The following is a 19,192-nucleotide window of genomic DNA, read 5'->3' as shown; positions in this document are numbered from 1 at the left end:
TTTTATTAAAGGGTGAAAATACATTTTTACCTTAGGGTTAATTAATCTAAACTATAGGGTTTAGAGTTAAGTGGTGGAGTTTTAGGGGTACGGTTTCAAATTAAAAAAATTAAAAATTTCAAAATAAAAAGGGGATATTTTGGTATTTTTTCTTGGGGACTATTTTGTGACAAAAACTTAAAAATGACTATTTGAGAGAATTGCCCAATTTTTTTTGAAATTTTTTTAATTTTTTTTTCAAATTTACTTTTGTAATTCGAAATAATTTTTGAAACTATTTGTCAAATTTTTATTTTCAAATTTTTTATTTTTATTTTTTATTTTATAAAATTTTAAACCTTAATCTCAAATCTCCACTCCTTAACTCTAAATTATAAAGTTTGGATTAGTTAAACCTGATGGTATAAGTGTATATTTACCTCTTTAATGAAACATTTATGACAAAAACTTTTTTTAATGACATCCCCTGGTATTTCTCAATTTTAAATGTAATACAATAATACTTTATTTGTTCAGTTTTACTTTACCAGAACCCAGGGACACATTCCATAAATTATATAAGTTGAGGGATTCATTTTTAAAAAGTCGACGGAAAGAACACAATTCGATCGAGATTCAATTTAAAATAAAAGGGGAAAAAAATCAAAAAAGAGGAGAGAGGAAGATCGGAGACGACGGTGATGACAATGGACAGAGAGAAGGAGAGAGAACTAGAGCTCGAGAGTGCAATGTACACCAACTGTTCACTCTTAGGTTTGGATCCGAACGTGATCGGACTCGGATCCTCCAACGGCACTCCTCGGGTCGGGTTATTCCGCCATTCAAACCCGAAGCTGGGAGAACAGCTTCTCTACTTCATCCTCTCTTCTCTCCGAGGACCCGCTCAGTCTTCAAAGGTACGGTTCCTCTCCACCGTCTCTCTCTCTCCAAATCGGTTTGGGAATCACTAACGATTTCTCGATCTCTCAGGATTTCGATAAGGTCTGGCCAATTTTCGATTCGGCTCAGTCTCGCGATTTCCGCAAGGTAAATGGCTTGAGAACTCTGAATACTGCGATTTTTGTGTGTGAGCAACGGTTTAATTATTAGTTTCTTAACGGTAGAATTGAATTATGGTGTATGAAGGTTGTTCAAGGGATTATAAGCGAGCTCGAGTCACAAGGAGCATTACCAAGGAGTAACTCGAGGGTTTCATCACTCGCTACTTGTTGTGGACCTAGGTTGGTTCTGATTCGATTCTTATGTTTATGTTCATGAGAGTTTCTAGGGCTTCATACTGAGTGTATCTAGTTTGTCATTTTTCTGAAGTTTCAGGATATTGTGCAGCATTAGATGATTGTATGGTATGTAAATGTGGAACCTTTTTTTTTTATTGCAGATTTGTGGAGCTCTTATGGCAACTCTCACTGCATGCATTAAGAGAAGTTCATAGACGGACTTTTCCTGCTGATGTGGCTTCCAATCCTCTGCCTTCTTCCTTAACAGACGTGTCCTTCTCACATGCAGCTACTTTGCTTCCTGTAACCAAGGTAGTATCCATATTGTTTCTCTTCAAGATTGTCTGCTGTACTTTACACTGGTCCCTTTTGAGTAGTGAGCGGAATAACGTAGAAATGCTCGTTTCTATGTTTGCAGGCCCGTATAGCGGTTGAACGCCGTCGATTTCTTAAAGACGCAGAAACTGCCGTTCAAAGACAGGCCATGTGGTCTAATTTAGCCCATGAGATGACTGCCGAGTTCCGTGGTCTATGTGCTGAAGAGGTAGGACGTTACATGTTCTTTTTTTGGTGAGAGGTACTGAATTTCTTTTGCCTGATGATACTGGCTAATTTATTGATTCATTTCATTTTCTGTTTTGTTGGCATAAGGCATATCTCCAGCAGGAACTAGAAAAACTTAACGACTTAAGAAACAAAGTAAAGCAGGAAGGAGAAGTGTGGGATGACCTTGTTTCTAGCTCCAGTCTGAATTCTCATCTAGTTTCAAAGTCCACTCGGTTATGGGATTCTATAATGGCTCGTAAAGGTAAGGTTTTATGCTGTTCTATTTATTCTTAGGAGTTAAATACTGAGAAAAGGTACATAAATGTAGTATTATTCAAGAGTTATATAGGGTACGAATTTGATGTTTGTCATTATGTTCAGGTCAGCATGAAGTTCTTGCGTCTGGTCCCATTGAGGATTTGATAGCTCACAGGGAGCATAGGTAACTGGCCTCTTATGAAACACACGGTCTGGATTCTACTTACCAATATACTGACGTGATGTCTGGTTTCTTTTGATCTGTAGATACCGAATTTCAGGATCGGCCCTACTTGCAGCGATGGATCAGAGTTCTCAAGTTCCTCGTGCAGAATTACTCTCTGCCCATTCAGATGATTCAGCGTCACTAGCAGACGACAAAGAACTAAGTGATGGATCGTACGCAAACATGCATGATCATTCTCTAGTAGACGGTTTCGAGACCAACTCACAAGCAAGTGATGAAACACTCTCTCGAGTAGATGATAGAGGTGGAAGGAATAACCAGACAGTTGATGTAGCGGAAATCATAAGGCGCTGGACACACGCATTACAGCGTATTCATAAACAGTCTCTTCAGCTGGTATGTCTTCTCGTATCTCGTTGTGGGGTTTTCACTGAAGTACTTTTAACCATTCTGGCTAATTTTTTCTGTGATGAATTCAGTTCGATGACTTTGTTACTTATCTTTCATGTTTACATGTTTAGGCTAAAGCAAATGACGGGGATGGTCCAGATATTTTGCGGACTGCAAATGATGGTGGTACAAGTGGGCATGTTGAATCATTGGCTGCAACTTTGTCTGAACATCAACAACATTTAGCTAGCTTTCAGGTAAATGTGTTGCTTTTTGGTCTCTTATGTAGAAGTTGCTTTTAGCCAACTGCTGAATTCAAATGCAGATATTAGAAACATAAGATGCTTTTGTTGAGGGCATCCGCTTAAGTAATTAAAGAAAACGATCAAGTCTGCATTTTTTTTTTTTTTTTTTGCAATTCTGTAATATTTATAAAAGGCAGTATGTTTGATTGAAGATACCCGGAGTTCCATTAATGTTTGTGAATATTCTATCCAGCTTCTCTTGGGAGAGTATCAAAAGCTCCTAGATCGATGGAGTATTTACATTTTCTATTACGTACTGTTTATAGGATATCTTTGAGCATGCCTACAGAAACTTTCTTATACATGTAGCTCATATTTTACTGGTGAAATCTCTACTATGTTCTTGATGCTGATGGAACATTATATGCAGGTACTCATCAACCAATTGAAGGAAGTTTCTCCAGCCATACAGAAGTCCATATTAGAGTGTACTGAGAAGGTTAATAGTCTTCCCCCAACCTTACCTCCAAATACGAGAAGTAACGGGCAAGGAGCTTTACTTCTACAATCGCAGGTGAGTGGGAAAATTACGGTACTAGTTTGATGAGTCCACGTTTATCCTCTTCCGATGCATATTTGATAGAGACGCTCATTGTACCTTTTCCTCCTATCACACAGGAAGGTGTATCGAATGATGTTGCCGAGTTGACCTCGACAATGTCTAATGTTCAGATTGAGAAGGTCTCAGCTAGCCCTACGTTAAAGCTTCCACAATTATTTAGCTCCACTCCTACTTCTTCTGGTAAAGGTGGAAATGGACAAAAGCGACATCCAATGCCTTCTCAGATCAATAAAATGGAAAGCTTGTCTGAGAAAAACACTACGGACCAACCATTGTCAAATACTCGGGCAGACAACTTGCCTACTGGTTTGTTGCATAATTACCTTCTGTATTGAAATAAAATATGATATAGTATATAATTTTTTTTTATTTGAATTGTGTGATATGCCAGTTCACTAAGACCATTGTCTTATAATATTTGTTTCAGATACCAACAGCTATTTTGTCCAGAACCTGAAGAAATCTGTTAGAGAAGCGGCTTTATTGATTCCAACTTCAGCAGGATCATCACGGGACAGTCAATCCGATGAAGGCTCAGAGCATTACTTCGTACCTCTTTCAGGAGCTGGCTTTACTCGATTTCCATCAGAAACGAAAAGCTTGCCTCTCAGAGGGTCGAGGTTACAGACCTCTCTGAGCGAGCCTTCCTTTCTTGAACACAGTGTTCCCCATAGCCTCGCGCCAAGCAAGTACAGCGACATACCCGACACGTTTGATGATCTAGATTCCTTCAAAGATTACGATAACGGGAATGGGTTTCTCTCAGTTGCTGGATCAAACAGTGTAGCTTCTGATCCGCAACAATCGTTCTATGACGTTGAAGATCAAGTGTTTTCACCACCTTTACTAATGGACTCGTCCCTATTATCAGACACCTACGAAGACTTGCTAGGTACGTTCATTATCCTCTTGGGTGTTTATATGACATTGGCCACGTTATGTTTGAGGGTGGTCCAGTTTCTAAATATCCGGTCTGTAAACTAATGCGTAGATCGCAAATATTACATAATCTAGGATCTAATCGTTTTACTTTTGCAGCGCCTTTGTCAGAAACCGAAGCCGCCTTGATGGAGCATTAGGATGAAGAAGCCATGGATCAGACAAAGAAGATGTGAAACTTGTGTTTCTTCAACGATTCTTCTTGGGGTGATTGAAGCATGTGGTCTTAACACAGTGTTTCAGTTATGATTACCAATTAACAAGGGTGTTTCTTAATTTTTCTTGGATTTGTTGGTAATGGGATTTATCTTGATGAATGAATGATCTGACTTTGTTTGTGTGTCAAGTGTGTGTAAACAACCTCCAGATCAGGTAGAAGCATCGCTCTCTAATGTTTGGGTTTCCACTAAAAAAGTACAGATTGATCCTTGTTTAAAATGTAGATGTAAGGTAAACATAATAGTGAGTGAAGATTCTGCTATTCTCTTTTCCTTCTTAATATCTTTGATATTTAATCAATATGTTGCAAAATTCTCCAAATTATTTTAACAATATGGATTTAAAGGTGAGGAATTGTATAACCATCAAATAAATTATAATTCATTCAATGTCTAAATATCCTAATACATCAATATATCATGCATCTTTTATATAATAATACTAATACATCGTGGTTTTTGAAGAATCACGTACTTTGTAGAACGCGAATGGCTTCTTCCCCATTTTTGCTCCACTGTGTAACCACCAGTAGTTTTGCCTAGGAGATGCCCTTAGTTCAACTTCTTGATGCAGAGCCTCAAGTCCAACAAATCACCACTCAATGAACAGTGAGAGATCAACATAGAATTCTCTAGAGGGGTTTCCAAGTTCACTTGAAGAGTCTTCTTCACATCTGGTGATTCATATGTCATAGTGTGTCTTACTTCCGGAGAAGATGGTGCAATGCAGCTTATAGTTACATACACACCATAAGGTTCTCTAAAACACTGCACTGCAAACAGTAGTTTCATGTCAAATTCCCTTTTAATGAATATTTTTACGCTGATGTTCATCAAGACGTAAAACGGAGTGCCACATTAAAACCCTCTTCCCATGCTATCCTGATGGGTATAAGTAGCATAGTGATCATATAGATCAGTGTATGAGCCAGTGTAGTTGCAGTCTTGTACAGGGCAGGAGCAAAGAGAGAAGCTGCATTCTTTCTTATGGGTTGATTCTTTCAGAAAAGAGACCTTCTCGGCGCATCCAAGCTCAGCGTTTATGCATGGTAGAAAGACTGATTCTATCACAGTCTCCATTCCTCTGCAGCGAATATGGCCTATAGGCGAAGCACATGTAGGGAATATATCTCTCAGTTTGGAACAGCAAGAAGAGCAAACCATATGTCGATTATCACACTGAAACACAACATTCAAACTCACACACAAATTCTAAAAGTGGCATGTCACTATCAAAATCAATACTCAAAATCTAACCTGGAAAATAGGAATAGTGAGTGGCTCGAAGCAAACAGGACAATCAAGAACATCAACATCCACCGTCGCCGAGCGTATGTTATCTTTTGTTCTTTGCCTATTTCTCAAGTGAATATTGCTCGAACAAGATTCATCGCTTGAGGCCTGCTCCATATCGATATGCTCAACACCAAATGAAAATGGGAATGCAAAGAAATAGAGTATACGAGACGGTTTAAATGCTAATCAAATGCTTTTATTTCCCAAGCATTTAATCTCAGAGTAAAAGCTGCATGCATGCATACATAATGACTTTGACAGAATTCAAAGAGTTATATGGGCTATAATAATAGATTCTTACATCTTTTTTTTTGAGCTGAGGCTTTCTATTAAAATGCATGAAAAACAAACAAATACAGGCTTTTAAGCCTTAGTGTTTTTCTAGTGCAATCAAAACACGTAATTAGAGCCCACTAATAGAAGGAGAAACATAATAGACCAAAGAAAAGCCCAAGTAGAGAAATATGTTGTGTCGATAGAGTCAATCAAGAGGCATGGAGTTGAGCGCCGCTGCTTCCGACGATCGGAGATGATGGAATTCAGTAGTAGGAAAGAGATAGATGGATGAGTGATGATCAGATCGCAATAATACAGCCAGAGTTGGAGCATCGTTGAGGAGCAGGTGGGATTGGTGTCCCTATAACTGGAACATCGGTTGCGCACTATTAAATCAAGAGAGCCGAGAAGTGATTGCGATGATCTGAAGCAACCTCGATGGAGACGCGAGTTTCTTTCAGACCAGAGAAGGTATATGGTGCACTGCCAAGCTAGGAGGATGAGCTTCTTGTGATTTTTTGGTAGAGTTAAGCCATTCATGAAGGGGAGAAGAGAAGCCCAGTCACGTGGAGGAGTAATTTGACATCTCGTCGCAGTCTGAGACCAAACTTCCCAGCTGCAGGAACATTGAAAGAGAAGGTGGTCCCTTGATTCCGGTGCAGTGTTACAAAGCAAGCAGTTTGGGTCGACACTGTGGCCACAATTTATGAGCCTATCTCTTGTCGGGCAACGATTCAAATTGAACAGCCAAGCCAAGAAGTTGTGTTTAGGAATACCGCCTTTGCTTCAAATAGTTTGATACCAGTTTACCCGCGGGCCATGGCGTTTTAGAAGATCATAGACAGCTCTTGTTTTGTACTTTTCCCATTGGTTCCCATCAACTACCCATTCATAATTATCTTCTTCTTCAGTGAGCACAAGTGTCGAGAGGTAAACCTTAACCAATAGTTGATTTTCAGTTCGAGGAGATTGCACTAGCCAGTTGCCGTTTGAATTGATGTTGCTTAGTGTTGCTGATGCAGGGACTCCCATTCTTCTAGAGATGGTAGGAGTCAAGAAATCCTCAAGGCGACCAAACGGAGACCAGTTGTCAGTCCATAAGCGAGCTGAAGCACCGTTTCCCACCTTCATTTTAATCCATGGGTACACTATTTCCCTGAGACGCAGCAGTTTGTTTGCAATCCAGGAATGCCGTTGGTTTATTTTTTTAGTCCAGAAGTTCCCAAGCGATCCATTCAGCACCTCTTCCTTGTACCAAGCCACCCACAAGGAACCCGAGTTACAGAAAAGGATCTAAATAAGCTTGATGATGGAAGCCTTATTCCAAACAGCTAAGTCCCTGCAATTTAGACCCCCTTCTGCTTTTGAAAGTGTGATAGTGTCCCATGAAGCCCGAGCAGAGTGGTGGCCTTCAGTAGTTCCTTTCCAAAGATAAGCTCCACATATTAAATTTTTTTTTATGCAGGCTTTTGGAATGACAAACGTAGCACACCAGAAGTTGTTTATACCAGCAATCACCGTATTGACAAGTAATAATCTTCCAGCAAAGGAGAGGGACTGCACACTCCAGGTATTGACGTTAGCTTTTACTTGATGAAGTAGAGGTTCACAGTTTAGGAGAGAAAGCTTTTTAGAGCATAAGGGAACCCCTAGATAACGGATAGACAATGAACCATGAGTAAGTCCCGTAGAAGTACTGATAGCATCTACCTCATTAGCTGGAACACCTGAGCTATAGAAAGCCATTTTCTGAATGCTAACCGCCAGACCAGAAAGAGACTTAAAATGTTCTAGAATTTCCAGTACCCCATTCACTGAAGCGAGAGTACCATCAGTGAAGATAAGTAGGTCATCCGCAAAGCATAGGTTGGTTAATTTTGTAGAGGCACACTTAGGATGATAGTTAAATTTTCCTTCCAAAGCCCCTTTGTTTAGTAAAGTTGAGAGGCAGTTCATAGCTATTACAAAGAGGTAGGGACTGAGAGGATCCCCTTGACGGAGACCTCTCTTACCTTTGAAATAGCCATGAACTCATCCATTATAACCCACCGTAAATGAAGTAGTAGTGATGCACGCTACAATCCATCTTACATAGTCATTAGGAACTCCAATGCTTCTGAGACAGTTAAGAACAAAATTCCAGCTGATGGTATCAAATGCCTTAGCAATGTCGACTTTTATAACAATCTTTTTTGGACCATACTGCTTGTGATAACCGTTAACTAATTCTGTTGCCAGGATAGTGTTTTCCACTAAGAGTCTCCCTTGGACAAAAGCAGTTTGGTTCGGGAGGATGAGTTCAGGGAGAATGGGCTTAAGCTTGGAAACCAGAATTTTCGAGACAGCTTTATAGAGGGTAGAGCAACAAGAGATGGGGCGGTAGTCAGAAACAGAGGTTGCACCCGGATGTTTTGGGACCAGGGACAGGATGGTGGAGTTAACAGCTGAAGGGAGGATACCAGTAATGAAGAATCGCTGAACAGACTGAGTAACTTCCTCACCCACGATTCTCCAAGCCGATTTGAAGAAACCAGAAGTCAGGCCATCAGGTCCACGAGATTTGTTGGGGTTCAGCTTTAGGATCTTTCGAGAGATAGAAGACGCATCAGGTATGGCAGAGAGACGTTGGATAGAGTCTGGAGAGCAGCGGTAAGCAAGAAAGGTTTGGAACCAGAGTAGAGGAGCAACAACAAAGGGAAGAGTATCGGGTGCCAGAATGTTCTTGAAGTGGGAGATAGCAAGAGCCGCCATTTCTTCTGGATCTGTAATCAAGTCTCCAGATTGGTTGAGGAAAGATCTGATTGAGTTGATCGCTGCCCGCACCACAGTAACCCTATGAAAGTAGGTGGTATTGAGATCTCCTTCCTTAAGCCAGTTAATGCGCGACTTCTGCTTAAAATAGGCCTCCTCGATTCCCCTCAAGAGCATCCATTTCTCATGAAGAACCTGCTTCTCAAGAAATAGTTCTGCTGAAGGTTGTTGCAAAGCCCTAACCTGCACATCTTTAAGCAAAGTGTTAGCTGATAAAACTCTCTCTTGAATCTTTGAAAAATTCTCATTATTTAATTTCTGAAGTACACTTTTTATTGTTTTCAGTTTCCAGCATAGTTCCGCAAGAGTTGTTGAAAAGTTTCCGGCAAGGATCCAGGCATCACCCACAGTGGATAGGAAAAGAGGGTGTTTGGTGAGGTAGTTGAAGAATTTAAATGGTTTTGAGCCGGCAATAGGCAGAGGGGTTTCAAGGTTTAGGAGACAAGGGGAGTGGTCTGAGAATTCAGGGGCTAGGTAAATGGCAGAACTGTTTGGTAGAGAGGAGATCCAGTGGTGGTTAACAAGGGCTCGATCAAGTTTTTTTGCAATAGGTGAAGTTGGCTGCTTGTTTGACCAAGTATTGAAAACACCATGGTAACGCAAATCAAAGAGATCAAGGTGAAGAATAGTGTCTCGGAATTTGATCATGTCGGAAGAGATGGCTTGGACAGTGGGCGATGAATGCTCTGAAGGAGTGGTGATCTGATTAAAATCACCAGCCACCAACCAAGGTTCCAAATGAAGAGAGAAGAGTTGTTGGATGCCTATGAGTTCAGTCCAAAGATCATCTCTCTCAGCTGCTAAGTTTGAGGCGTAGATAGATGTGACAATCATACGCCTGGCATTTGGTATGGTGACTTCAGTAGTAAGAGACTGTCGGGATTGATGGAGGACCTTTATGGTAACCGGTGATCTCCAAATGAACACAATCCTCCCATCCGGATCATATTGGTGATTAGAGACAAAATTCCAACGAGGGCAGACCTTAGACAAGATAGTAGAGAACATAGGCTTCTTTATGTGAGACTCCAAGATAGCACCAAAATAAGGCTTGTTATATATACGCCATTGAGCAAAATATTTATGTTTATCTGGTTCGTTTAGTCCACGAACATTCCAAAAAAAGGATTTTGTACACATAATTAAAGGGTTGGGGTGGAAGAACCACCAGAAGGTGGCTCCTCGGGGCAGTGGAAGATGAAAGAGAAAGTATCGGGTTAAGTTTAGAAGGGCCAGGAGGTTTTTTGGTGGGGAAGAGGAGTGGGGGGCAAGAGGGGAAACAATATTGAGGTGGGAGTGTGATGGATGGGGCGTTAAAAGCGAGAGCTTGCTGGGTTGTTATATATGAGCCAAAAGTAGGAGCATATGTAGCAGGGAGTCCAATGATATAGGATCCTTTAGGAGTGGAGGTGGAGAAGGTAATGGATTGGGAATCAAGAGGAGAGGGAGGGGAGGGCGGGGAGGAAGAGGAAGGGGGGGGGGCTTGGAAGGTGGGGAGGAGGGGGCAATGGGGGAGGAAGGGGTGTCAATAGACATATGTTGAGGTTCATCATGGTCAGGAGGGTCAGGTATTGAAGGAATGGCTGAGTTAGAAAGGGAGGGGAGGTCTAAGTCGGGAGGGTTAAGGGTAGAGGTAGCAGCAACGATAGTATCTGAGGTATCAGAGATATCCTCATCATGGTCGGGAGGATCAGGAATCATCTCAACAATCAGAGGATCAGGAACAACGACCTGCGATGTTTGACCAGAGCTTTGAGCTATTGGTGATTCAGTCAGAGGTACTTTTGGAGAGTAGATACAATCCTTTTCTATATGACCAATGCGCCCACATTAGTCACAAGAAGGAGGAATCCAAGGGTACTCTATATCAATTGGAATGATGTCACCATTTTGGCGGATCAATTCACCCAACGTTGGCAACGGTTTAGTAAGATCTGCCTCAACCTTTACATGAGCAATATTGAGGTCAGTAAGGTTTTTGGTGTAATCATATGTTTCTATTGGCTCTCCAACCAAACCAGCAGCAAGGGTAAGCCCTTCTTTAGTACGGAGATCAAACGAAACTCCAGAGAGATGAGCCCAGAGCGGGATGGATTCAATCTCCGGAATCACGCAAGTTACTGAAGAACTCCATTGAGAGACATGAAACATGGACGTACCCACATACCATAGTCTTTTCTCCAGAGCCTTAGTTCGGAAGAACTCATTGGGGATACGAACCAAGAAGGATCGTTTCTGAGGTTGAAGATGGATCTCTAGCTTAGCTCCTCTTCCCCACATAAAGTTTAGAACACTTTGAATTGGTCCATAGTCTAGCATTTTACCAAGGAAAGTGCCAACAAGATACTCCTTGTGAAGCTCTGTACCTCTCTGAAACACAGCATCAGGGACAGAGACTCTAGGTTTACCTCCAGGCGAAGTGGAAGTAGGAGCAAGTCTTTTAAGAGAGCGATCAATTGAGACCTTAGCTTTCTGAGCCCAAGAAGGAGGAGGAGCTCTAGGAGGTAAGGTTTTAGGTAGAGGAAGTTTAGATTTGTTGGATAGTAGAGGAGATTGGGAAGTTGAAGGAACATTGGCTGGTTGGGGTAGGAGAGGGGCGGGGTTGAAGATGGGATTACGGGGTGGAGATGAGGCTAGATTAGTACGCAGGGGGGAGGAGGATTTAGGTTCAATGGTTGAAAAAATTCTAGGGTTCACTGTTTGGGGAATAGTACTTTTCACAGATCCAAAAACATAAGAAACTGGATCTAAGGTAGTTGCTTGGAAATCGGTAGTGATAGGAAGATTTAGAGCAGGAATAGTATGATTAACTGATTCCTGGGCTGTAGTTAAAACAGATTTCATCTTCTTTGCAGAAGTAGTTGGAGGAGTAATGGCAGAGGGGGAAGAAGGAAGAGGGGGGAAGTCAATAAGGAGAGCATGGTAAGGAGGGTCAGGGGGTCGGGAGGGAGGTGGGCTGGGGATTTACCGGGGTTCTTGCCGGAAGCACAACTCGTCTCAGGGAACCAGCAGTTCGCTGCGGACGTCATTTTTTATATATTGTACTACTTAGTTTTTTTAATGTTTTCAAGTTTAGATTTTGAAATTTAAAACATGGTTTACATCTTACCTGGTTTGACTTTCGGTTTTGATGATATAATATCATTAATTGTATATAAATATTAAAATATTCCTAAGAAAATAAAATTAGGTAGATATACGTGAAAATATATTTAATTAATTATTTATGTTTTATAGAAAGGATTAAAATGAGAACGGAAATAATGATGCGATGGACATTGGGCTAATTATAGGAAACTTTGTGTATTTTTTTGTCAGCAGGAAACTTTGTGTATATTGAGCGCAATTTCATTAACAAAAATGTGTTATCTGCGTGAATGTGTTTCATGTGCATGAGAACCACTTCAACGGATGAACCGCTTTTTCCTCCGTCTCCCATTCCTAATCTAAATTTATGAAAAACCAATTTCGTTGGGGAAATGCCTCAGAAAAGAGAAAGCTGATTAATAACTTGAAGATATAATTCACATTAAACAACAAGTTTTAATACCAGTAGTATCTAGGAAATCATTTCAAGTGTTAAATTTTATTATATCTTAACCCACAAAAATGATTTAATACATGCTAGTTAGGCTTAGGCGTTCGAGTATCGTCCCAATCGGATTTTTCGAATTTCTGTTCTATTTGTAACACGCTCTAGGTTCCATTCTAGTAAATATATTTGCAAATATGGGTCGGGACCAGATATAACACACCGGTTTCAGAGCAGTTTTTTACATTCCATAAAATAATCATATATCGTTTGGATTCATATTTTTATGTTCGGGTGATACTGAAGTAAAATATATCACTAAAAGTCTAAAATAGAAAATTTAATACTTAAACTGAATAAAAAGTATTCAATACATATCAAATTCAAAAATAGTAATATTTGAAAGTTTATAACACTAAAATACGTAATGATGATGATAATCTAAAACTCAGAAATCGTAATCATAAAACGCGTAATATGTATACCATATACATAACTATAATTATATATGTTCGGTTTAGTTCGGATTATGTTTCTATTATCGGGTAAATCCAAACAAAACACGATATCCGGAGTATCACAATATAAAACCCGATTGGGTTATTTGTTGGATCCGAACAATCTGATATTCTTATTTTGGGTCAGTTTTGAGTTTAGGTTCATGTTTCAGTTTTTATGCCAGGCCTAGGATTAGCTATCAAACCCTTTCTCAAAGTATAGGCTTAGCTAGCCAAGTGGGAAGCAAAACGCAGGATTGATGATAGTGGTGATGACTGGTTTACTGAAAGCAAACAAAACACAATATATTCATATTATCATAATAGTAAACTGGTAGTCAATAATAAGTTTTTTTTGTCGACATGGTAATCAATAAGTTTTTTTTGTCGACCATTGATAATCAATAATTATATCATCACTATCATGTTTCTTCTTTTGATAAACATATGAAAATTCAAAATTCTTAGTTAAAAAACATATATGTCTTGCCTATTATTCCCTCCGTTTCAGAATGACCTATGTTTAAAAAAAAAATTGTTTCTAAAAAATCTATATTTCACATTTTCAATATACATAGTAATGGCAAATTGTAAATTTCAAAAATATCTATACTATTATTTATGAAGTGATTTGGCTTATTTGTCATGTTTTCCGTAATTTTAGGATGTGTCATTAATTTTAATAAATAAATTATAGAACTATTAGTTTTAATGAACAATTTTAGTGATTATCTTAATTTATTAATTAACAGAGATTAAAAAATTCTATCAAAACTTTTAATGTAACTAATTTTATTTTAATAATGAAATATATAATATTTTACAAATCTATACTATTGTTTAAGAAGTAATTTTGTTGATTTGTCACATTTTCCATAATTTTAGGATGTGTCATTAATTTTAATAAATAAATTATAGAACTATTAGTTTTAATGAACAATTTTAATGATTATCTTAATATATTAATTAACAGAGATTAAAAAATTCTATCAAAACTTTAAATGTAACTAATTTTTTTTTAATAATGAAATAGATAATATTTTACAAAAGAAAAACATTTATGATAACTACGATGTATGATCTACATAAATATTTGATATTATCTTATTTATTATTTTACAAAATATTATCCGCTTTTATATGTTAAAAAGAGTTATATTGTTCATGGTTTTTTTAGTTATATATTGTTTTGTATTTTGTTAACATTAGCTCATCAGTCCCAAAAAAGATAACATTTTTAATAGTTACAATGGAACAAGTCCCAGCCTTTTATAGGTGTATGTAATTTATTACTTTTAGTTTATAGGTGAGTAGTTAAAAAGAAAATAATCTCAGGTTTTAACTGGTGTATGTAATTTAATATTTTTAGTTATCACACTATAAAAACTTTTTATGCTTATACTCCAGCGATACAAGCTTAATGCTCGATTACAAATCGTAATAAGAAACATACTAATGGCAAACTTGCAAAGAAGAAAAAGATGAATATTTTGAAACATAAAAGATCACGTGAACATTCTCAAAACAATGGTTCTAATCATGTATATAAATTATATAATTTGAAGAAACATTATGATAGATGATTTCGTTTTATTTTGTGACTATAAATTCAGATATTGACCGATGATATTCTCCATAATTTTAGGCAATTTTTCTTGAAGGAATTTTGATGAAAGTGATTTTTTTAATAAGTAGTTTCACTATCGGTGACTATACCACATAATATAGAATGAATCCTTTACCTTTTAAGATAAAATTCTATAGAACAACCAAAATCTGTTCTTGTGATGATCTCCCAAAAAAGTTGGCAAATAGTTATTTCAAGGAATTAAAAAAAAATATTAAAACGTCAATATGAGAAGAAAGTTTTAGTCCGTAAGTTTTCTATATCATTTTTTTTGTTTTTATTGATGTGTCATGTTTATGTTATGTATGTTCATCAGTTCTTAGTTCTAATGTTTTGAGTTTTAGACATTATTGGTGAAGTTTTGAATGTTTGACTTTTAGAAGATCTTCAATTAAATTAAAATTAACTATTCGTGACACAATATAGATTTTATGAGGCGTTTAATTTAATTTTATATCATTTAATTTTTATAACATAATAATGATTTGAATATTTAATATGTAATGATACATGTTTAACATGCACATTGTGGTTTGGATATGCAAATCAAGTATCATATTTTTTTAAATCAGTCTTAAAAACCGGTGATATGTATTATTGAATTTTTATTTGAATTCTCTACATAGTTATATGTGTCCAAAAATATGTATTTCTTCGTATTTTTAATAACATGAGAGGAGTATGATTTCACTTGAACCGCCCAAAATAAACTCTAAAATTTTTTTAAATATTTCGCATCTACCTTTATTTAGGACACTAAATAAACAAAAAAAAACTCTAAAACTATGGTACTTGAACCAAAAATGTTAAAATTAGACAAATGTAATCGCTCTTCAATATTTAAAAAACTGTTAAATTTGGATTCAATCAAGCAAATCATTCAACTTCGATATAGAAGAATCGTGTATAAAAAAGAAAAATAAGTTCATATAATAAGCAATTAAGATTTGGTTAAAACCCCCCAAAAACACTGAAAATAATTTAATATTTATATCTAATTAAATAAATTAGTATAACTATACAAATTAACATTAATAGAAAATTATTAAGAACATATATTAGCCTGCAGAAATGCAAGCCCACACCTAGTTAATTATATTGATTAAACGTTGATTGATTAAAAATCATAGGAAATAGCTAAACACATTAAATAATACATTATCAAAATTTTACTTATTTTTTTAATAAATGTGAAAACTCTAGAATATACATTATTTTGAAACAGATGAAGTATTATTTAGTTTATTAAATAGAGAGTATATATACTTGTTTGTTTCTTTTCCCGGGAAGCAATTTTTTTTTTTTTTTTGTCGTCAAACTTTCTATTATACAATAGAAGATGTTACATATTGTTTTTCCAGCTTACAACATAACCTGAGTTTGTAATCCTACCCTCTTTTGCTAATTTGTCTGCAACAACCTTCCAAGTTCTTTTAATTTTTTGGAAGCAAAAGTTGTAATCATTCCCTCTTGCCAGATTGACAATATCTTTCATGTGAGTTGGGCAGTGATTTCCTTTGGCGGTGCTCGAATTTGACAATGTATCGTATAGATCAGACGAATCTGATTTCGAATTAATTACATACCGCCAAACCGGACGTATCTACATTATTTTTTCACCGTAGAAAATTCGGAAACAAAAGAAAATATATGCAAGTATTGCGCTTTTAAAAATTCAGACAAAAAAAAGGTATTGGGTTTTTAATTGCCTTTTCCTCTTCCGACCAATTATTTTATCAGCACAAACCCATCTGAGCAACAACTTCACCCACCATTATATTCCTTTCTCCCTCCCACACTAAACGCTGCGTTTTACGGTCCACAAAATTCTCCAATACCCAGTCCTTGAGCCCATTATCTCTCACTTCGCAGAACCTCTCAGCCCAATCAGACGGTTCAACGGGTCGTGTCCCTAACCCGGGTGTCCGATCTTTCGACCCGACATTCTCCTTGTCCTGCCAATCCGCTACATATGTTGCCACTCTTCTTTTAAACTTCTCCTTAAAAATATCCCATACCTGATATTTGTAATGGTTGATTATCATCGCATCTTTTTCAACGTCAACAAACGTGAACCCTTCTTTTAGTTGAAAGTGGTGCACAACGTTTATAAGCGTCGTGTTTAGCGTTTCTGGTCTAACTATGCTCTTGTGTCTCTCCGGTTGCGACATACGACACGTGTAAGATGCCATGACTCCACGACGAGGTGGATCTTTAAGACCAGAAGGTCCGAAACTGTGACATGACGTTCGTATTTCACCAATCTTGCTAGACGATGATGATGGTGTTGTGTATTTTTTTATGACTTGGGTTAAGGTTTGACCAGACGGGATGTAAAAAAACTCGTCGACGTCAATAAACGCGACCCAATCACAATCGCGTTTGGCTCGAATCGCGCAGTTAGCAAACCCAGCTTCTTGAGTTTTGATCCACGGCCAAAAGTGTCTAGAAACGTTGTAACCGCTGTTTTTTAGATTCTCGACCTCGGAAACTATGTCGTCATCGCTATTATTGTCGTAGATGAACCATCGTGAAACGCCGATTCCAGCTTGGTACATCACCCATTCTCTCAAAACGTTGGCTGCGTTTCGTGTCATGGTACAAACACATGTCTCGAATTGTTTTCTTTCACCATAGGTCAAGTCTTTGACCCGAACCGCAAGGTTTATTGGGTGGGCAACGGAAGGTAGCATCCCACTTCCTTTGATTCTCACAGAGACTTTAACCGCAGAAGATTGGGCCACTCGTGGGCCCTTTAACACTGTTAGTGGCGTTTTGCACCGTACGATCTCTTGGGCCGCAGAGATAACTTGTGACCTAAGCAAAAACTTGGGCTTCGCTAAATCCCAACCGTACACGCACTCGTATCTTGACACGTCAGCAACTTTTCCTGGCCGTAGATTTAAACCCTTGACAAACGCCACCGTGGTGTTATCGTGGTCGATCACGGCGTCGTAAACCAGCCTATCCCACTGGTACGTGGCTCCCACCAGGAAACGATTATCAACCGTCCATCTCGTAACGGCGAGTGATACAGTATGGTGACGTGGCACGGCGGAACACCGTACAATCTGACGGCCGGGATCGCTGATTTCCACCGCGAATGGTAACTCTTTATACACTTTGGACGAATCGTTTGTGTGGGCGAAAACGCAAAAGAGGTAGTCTTTTGTTAATAACCGAGAAGACGATTGATACTTTATGAAAATAAGTGTTTGGTCAGGAAACTTAACCGCTTCATGAACCGGGGCCACCATAACCGGCGGTACAGAGCCACCATGAACCGCCTTAATCGACGGGCGGAATTTCCCTGGTTTATCCAAATTATAGTCAGTTTACTGATTATTAGCGGGCGTTATAGAGCTTAACCAATTACCTAAGAAGATGAACAAAGCCGAGAAGACAAGGAAGGAGGAGACGAACAGAGCAACAAACCGGAAAAATCTTCTCCATGAAACAACGACGTCACCAACGCCCCGTTTCCTACGGTTCTTCATCTTTTGTTCTTACGCTCTCTGTTTCTAGATTTTGGGTTTGATCAATTATTGCTTAAGAATTTAAGCATCTATACTTATTTTACTCGTATACAAATTGTAATTTTTGTTCTTATTCTCTGATTATGAAAGAAGACAGATAAATATGGGTTTGTCATTTTTTTCTTCACTGATGCTCAAAGACGTTCATGGAAATTTACGAGCTTGACGTTGAAGGATCAAGAAAGTGACTGCTTATTGTTAAACCAACGCCGGTTCGACCGGACAATCTATCTCTTTCTCGTTTTAAACCCAATAAAGTATCTACAATTCTTGTTTTTTACTTTTTAGTAGTTTACATTCGAAGAGTGTACCATATAATATACAACAAAAAAACAATTAAAGATTTGCCAAAAGAAGAAAAAAAAACAAAACAAAAAATTGTAGTTCAAAGAAAGAAGAAGAAGAAGAAAAAAGCAAAGAGAAAGTTAAGATACCTTGCTTGATAATTTGATATTTCAAATCATTTATTAAATATATATTTAGAGCTTCAGTTCTGTATCAACTTGAATTTTTGTTTTCGTAATTGATTGAGCTCCAAAGTTGAAAGAGACGAGGCCATGATTCGATTAGTGTCATTGACTTTTGAATCATATTGGACTCACACTGGAAAAGTAGGATCCACTTATCGCCATTTTTTGTTTGTTTTCGTACGTCGTGATCGTCATCTCTAACGTATATCCCACGACGTCGTTTTGGTTTTTGGAAGTGAAATTCTTTTTAGTAGATTGAGAATGAAATCAACCAAACGGTGACGTATGGTGTGGTGTTAGTGCATTGAGTTTAGAAACGGGGACGTACTGGGTGTGTGAAGCTGCTTGTTAAGTAAGTCCCGCATCGGTAATGTACTACAAATAAACTGTCCTTTTATATAGAGGGTCGAAGATTTCGATCACGACCATATTTTCAGTAGAGGATCTATTGAATATGCTTGTACCAATGGATGCCACGGATAAAAAAGACGACTCAACACTTTTTTTACAAGCTAAATCTTTCTT

At 37.9% G+C, this 19,192-nt stretch overlaps 2 protein-coding genes and 1 pseudogene across 3 annotated transcripts; 1 reads left to right on the top strand and 2 right to left on the bottom strand.

The window, feature by feature from the left end:
• The first annotated feature begins 604 nt into the window (after positions 1–604).
• LOC106406054 (AUGMIN subunit 6) lies at positions 605–4,895 on the top strand. 2 transcript variants are annotated; one of them, XM_022704620.2, is made up of 13 exons: positions 605–896; positions 970–1,026; positions 1,126–1,220; positions 1,379–1,529; positions 1,636–1,761; positions 1,869–2,025; positions 2,145–2,205; positions 2,289–2,604; positions 2,730–2,855; positions 3,274–3,435; positions 3,522–3,771; positions 3,893–4,357; positions 4,504–4,895. In XM_022704620.2, exons 1-13 carry the CDS (start codon positions 681–683, stop codon positions 4,542–4,544), a joined length of 2,223 nt encoding a protein of 740 aa, XP_022560341.2. In that variant the 5' UTR covers positions 605–680; the 3' UTR covers positions 4,545–4,895. The 2 variants fall into 2 exon arrangements, with proteins under 2 accessions (XP_022560341.2, XP_048617150.1); XM_048761193.1 differs by having other exon boundaries at positions 607–896; positions 3,274–3,417.
• On the bottom strand, positions 4,690–7,325 carry LOC106403982 (annotated as a pseudogene).
• Positions 7,326–16,208: 8,883 nt separating this feature from the next.
• LOC106402909 (glycosyltransferase family 92 protein RCOM_0530710) lies at positions 16,209–18,310 on the bottom strand. Its single transcript, XM_013843735.3, has 2 exons — positions 18,038–18,310; positions 16,209–17,971 (listed from the first exon to the last, which is right to left on the bottom strand). Exons 1-2 carry the CDS (start codon positions 18,156–18,158, stop codon positions 16,398–16,400), a joined length of 1,695 nt encoding a protein of 564 aa, XP_013699189.2. The 5' UTR covers positions 18,159–18,310; the 3' UTR covers positions 16,209–16,397.
• Positions 18,311–19,192: the final 882 nt, after the last annotated feature.

Source organism: Brassica napus, chromosome C6 (assembly GCF_020379485.1).
Source record: "Brassica napus cultivar Da-Ae chromosome C6, Da-Ae, whole genome shotgun sequence".
NCBI lineage: Eukaryota > Viridiplantae > Streptophyta > Magnoliopsida > Brassicales > Brassicaceae > Brassica > Brassica napus.
Note: the sequence above shows the minus strand (reverse complement) of the source record. Positions and strands in the feature narration are given on the sequence as shown.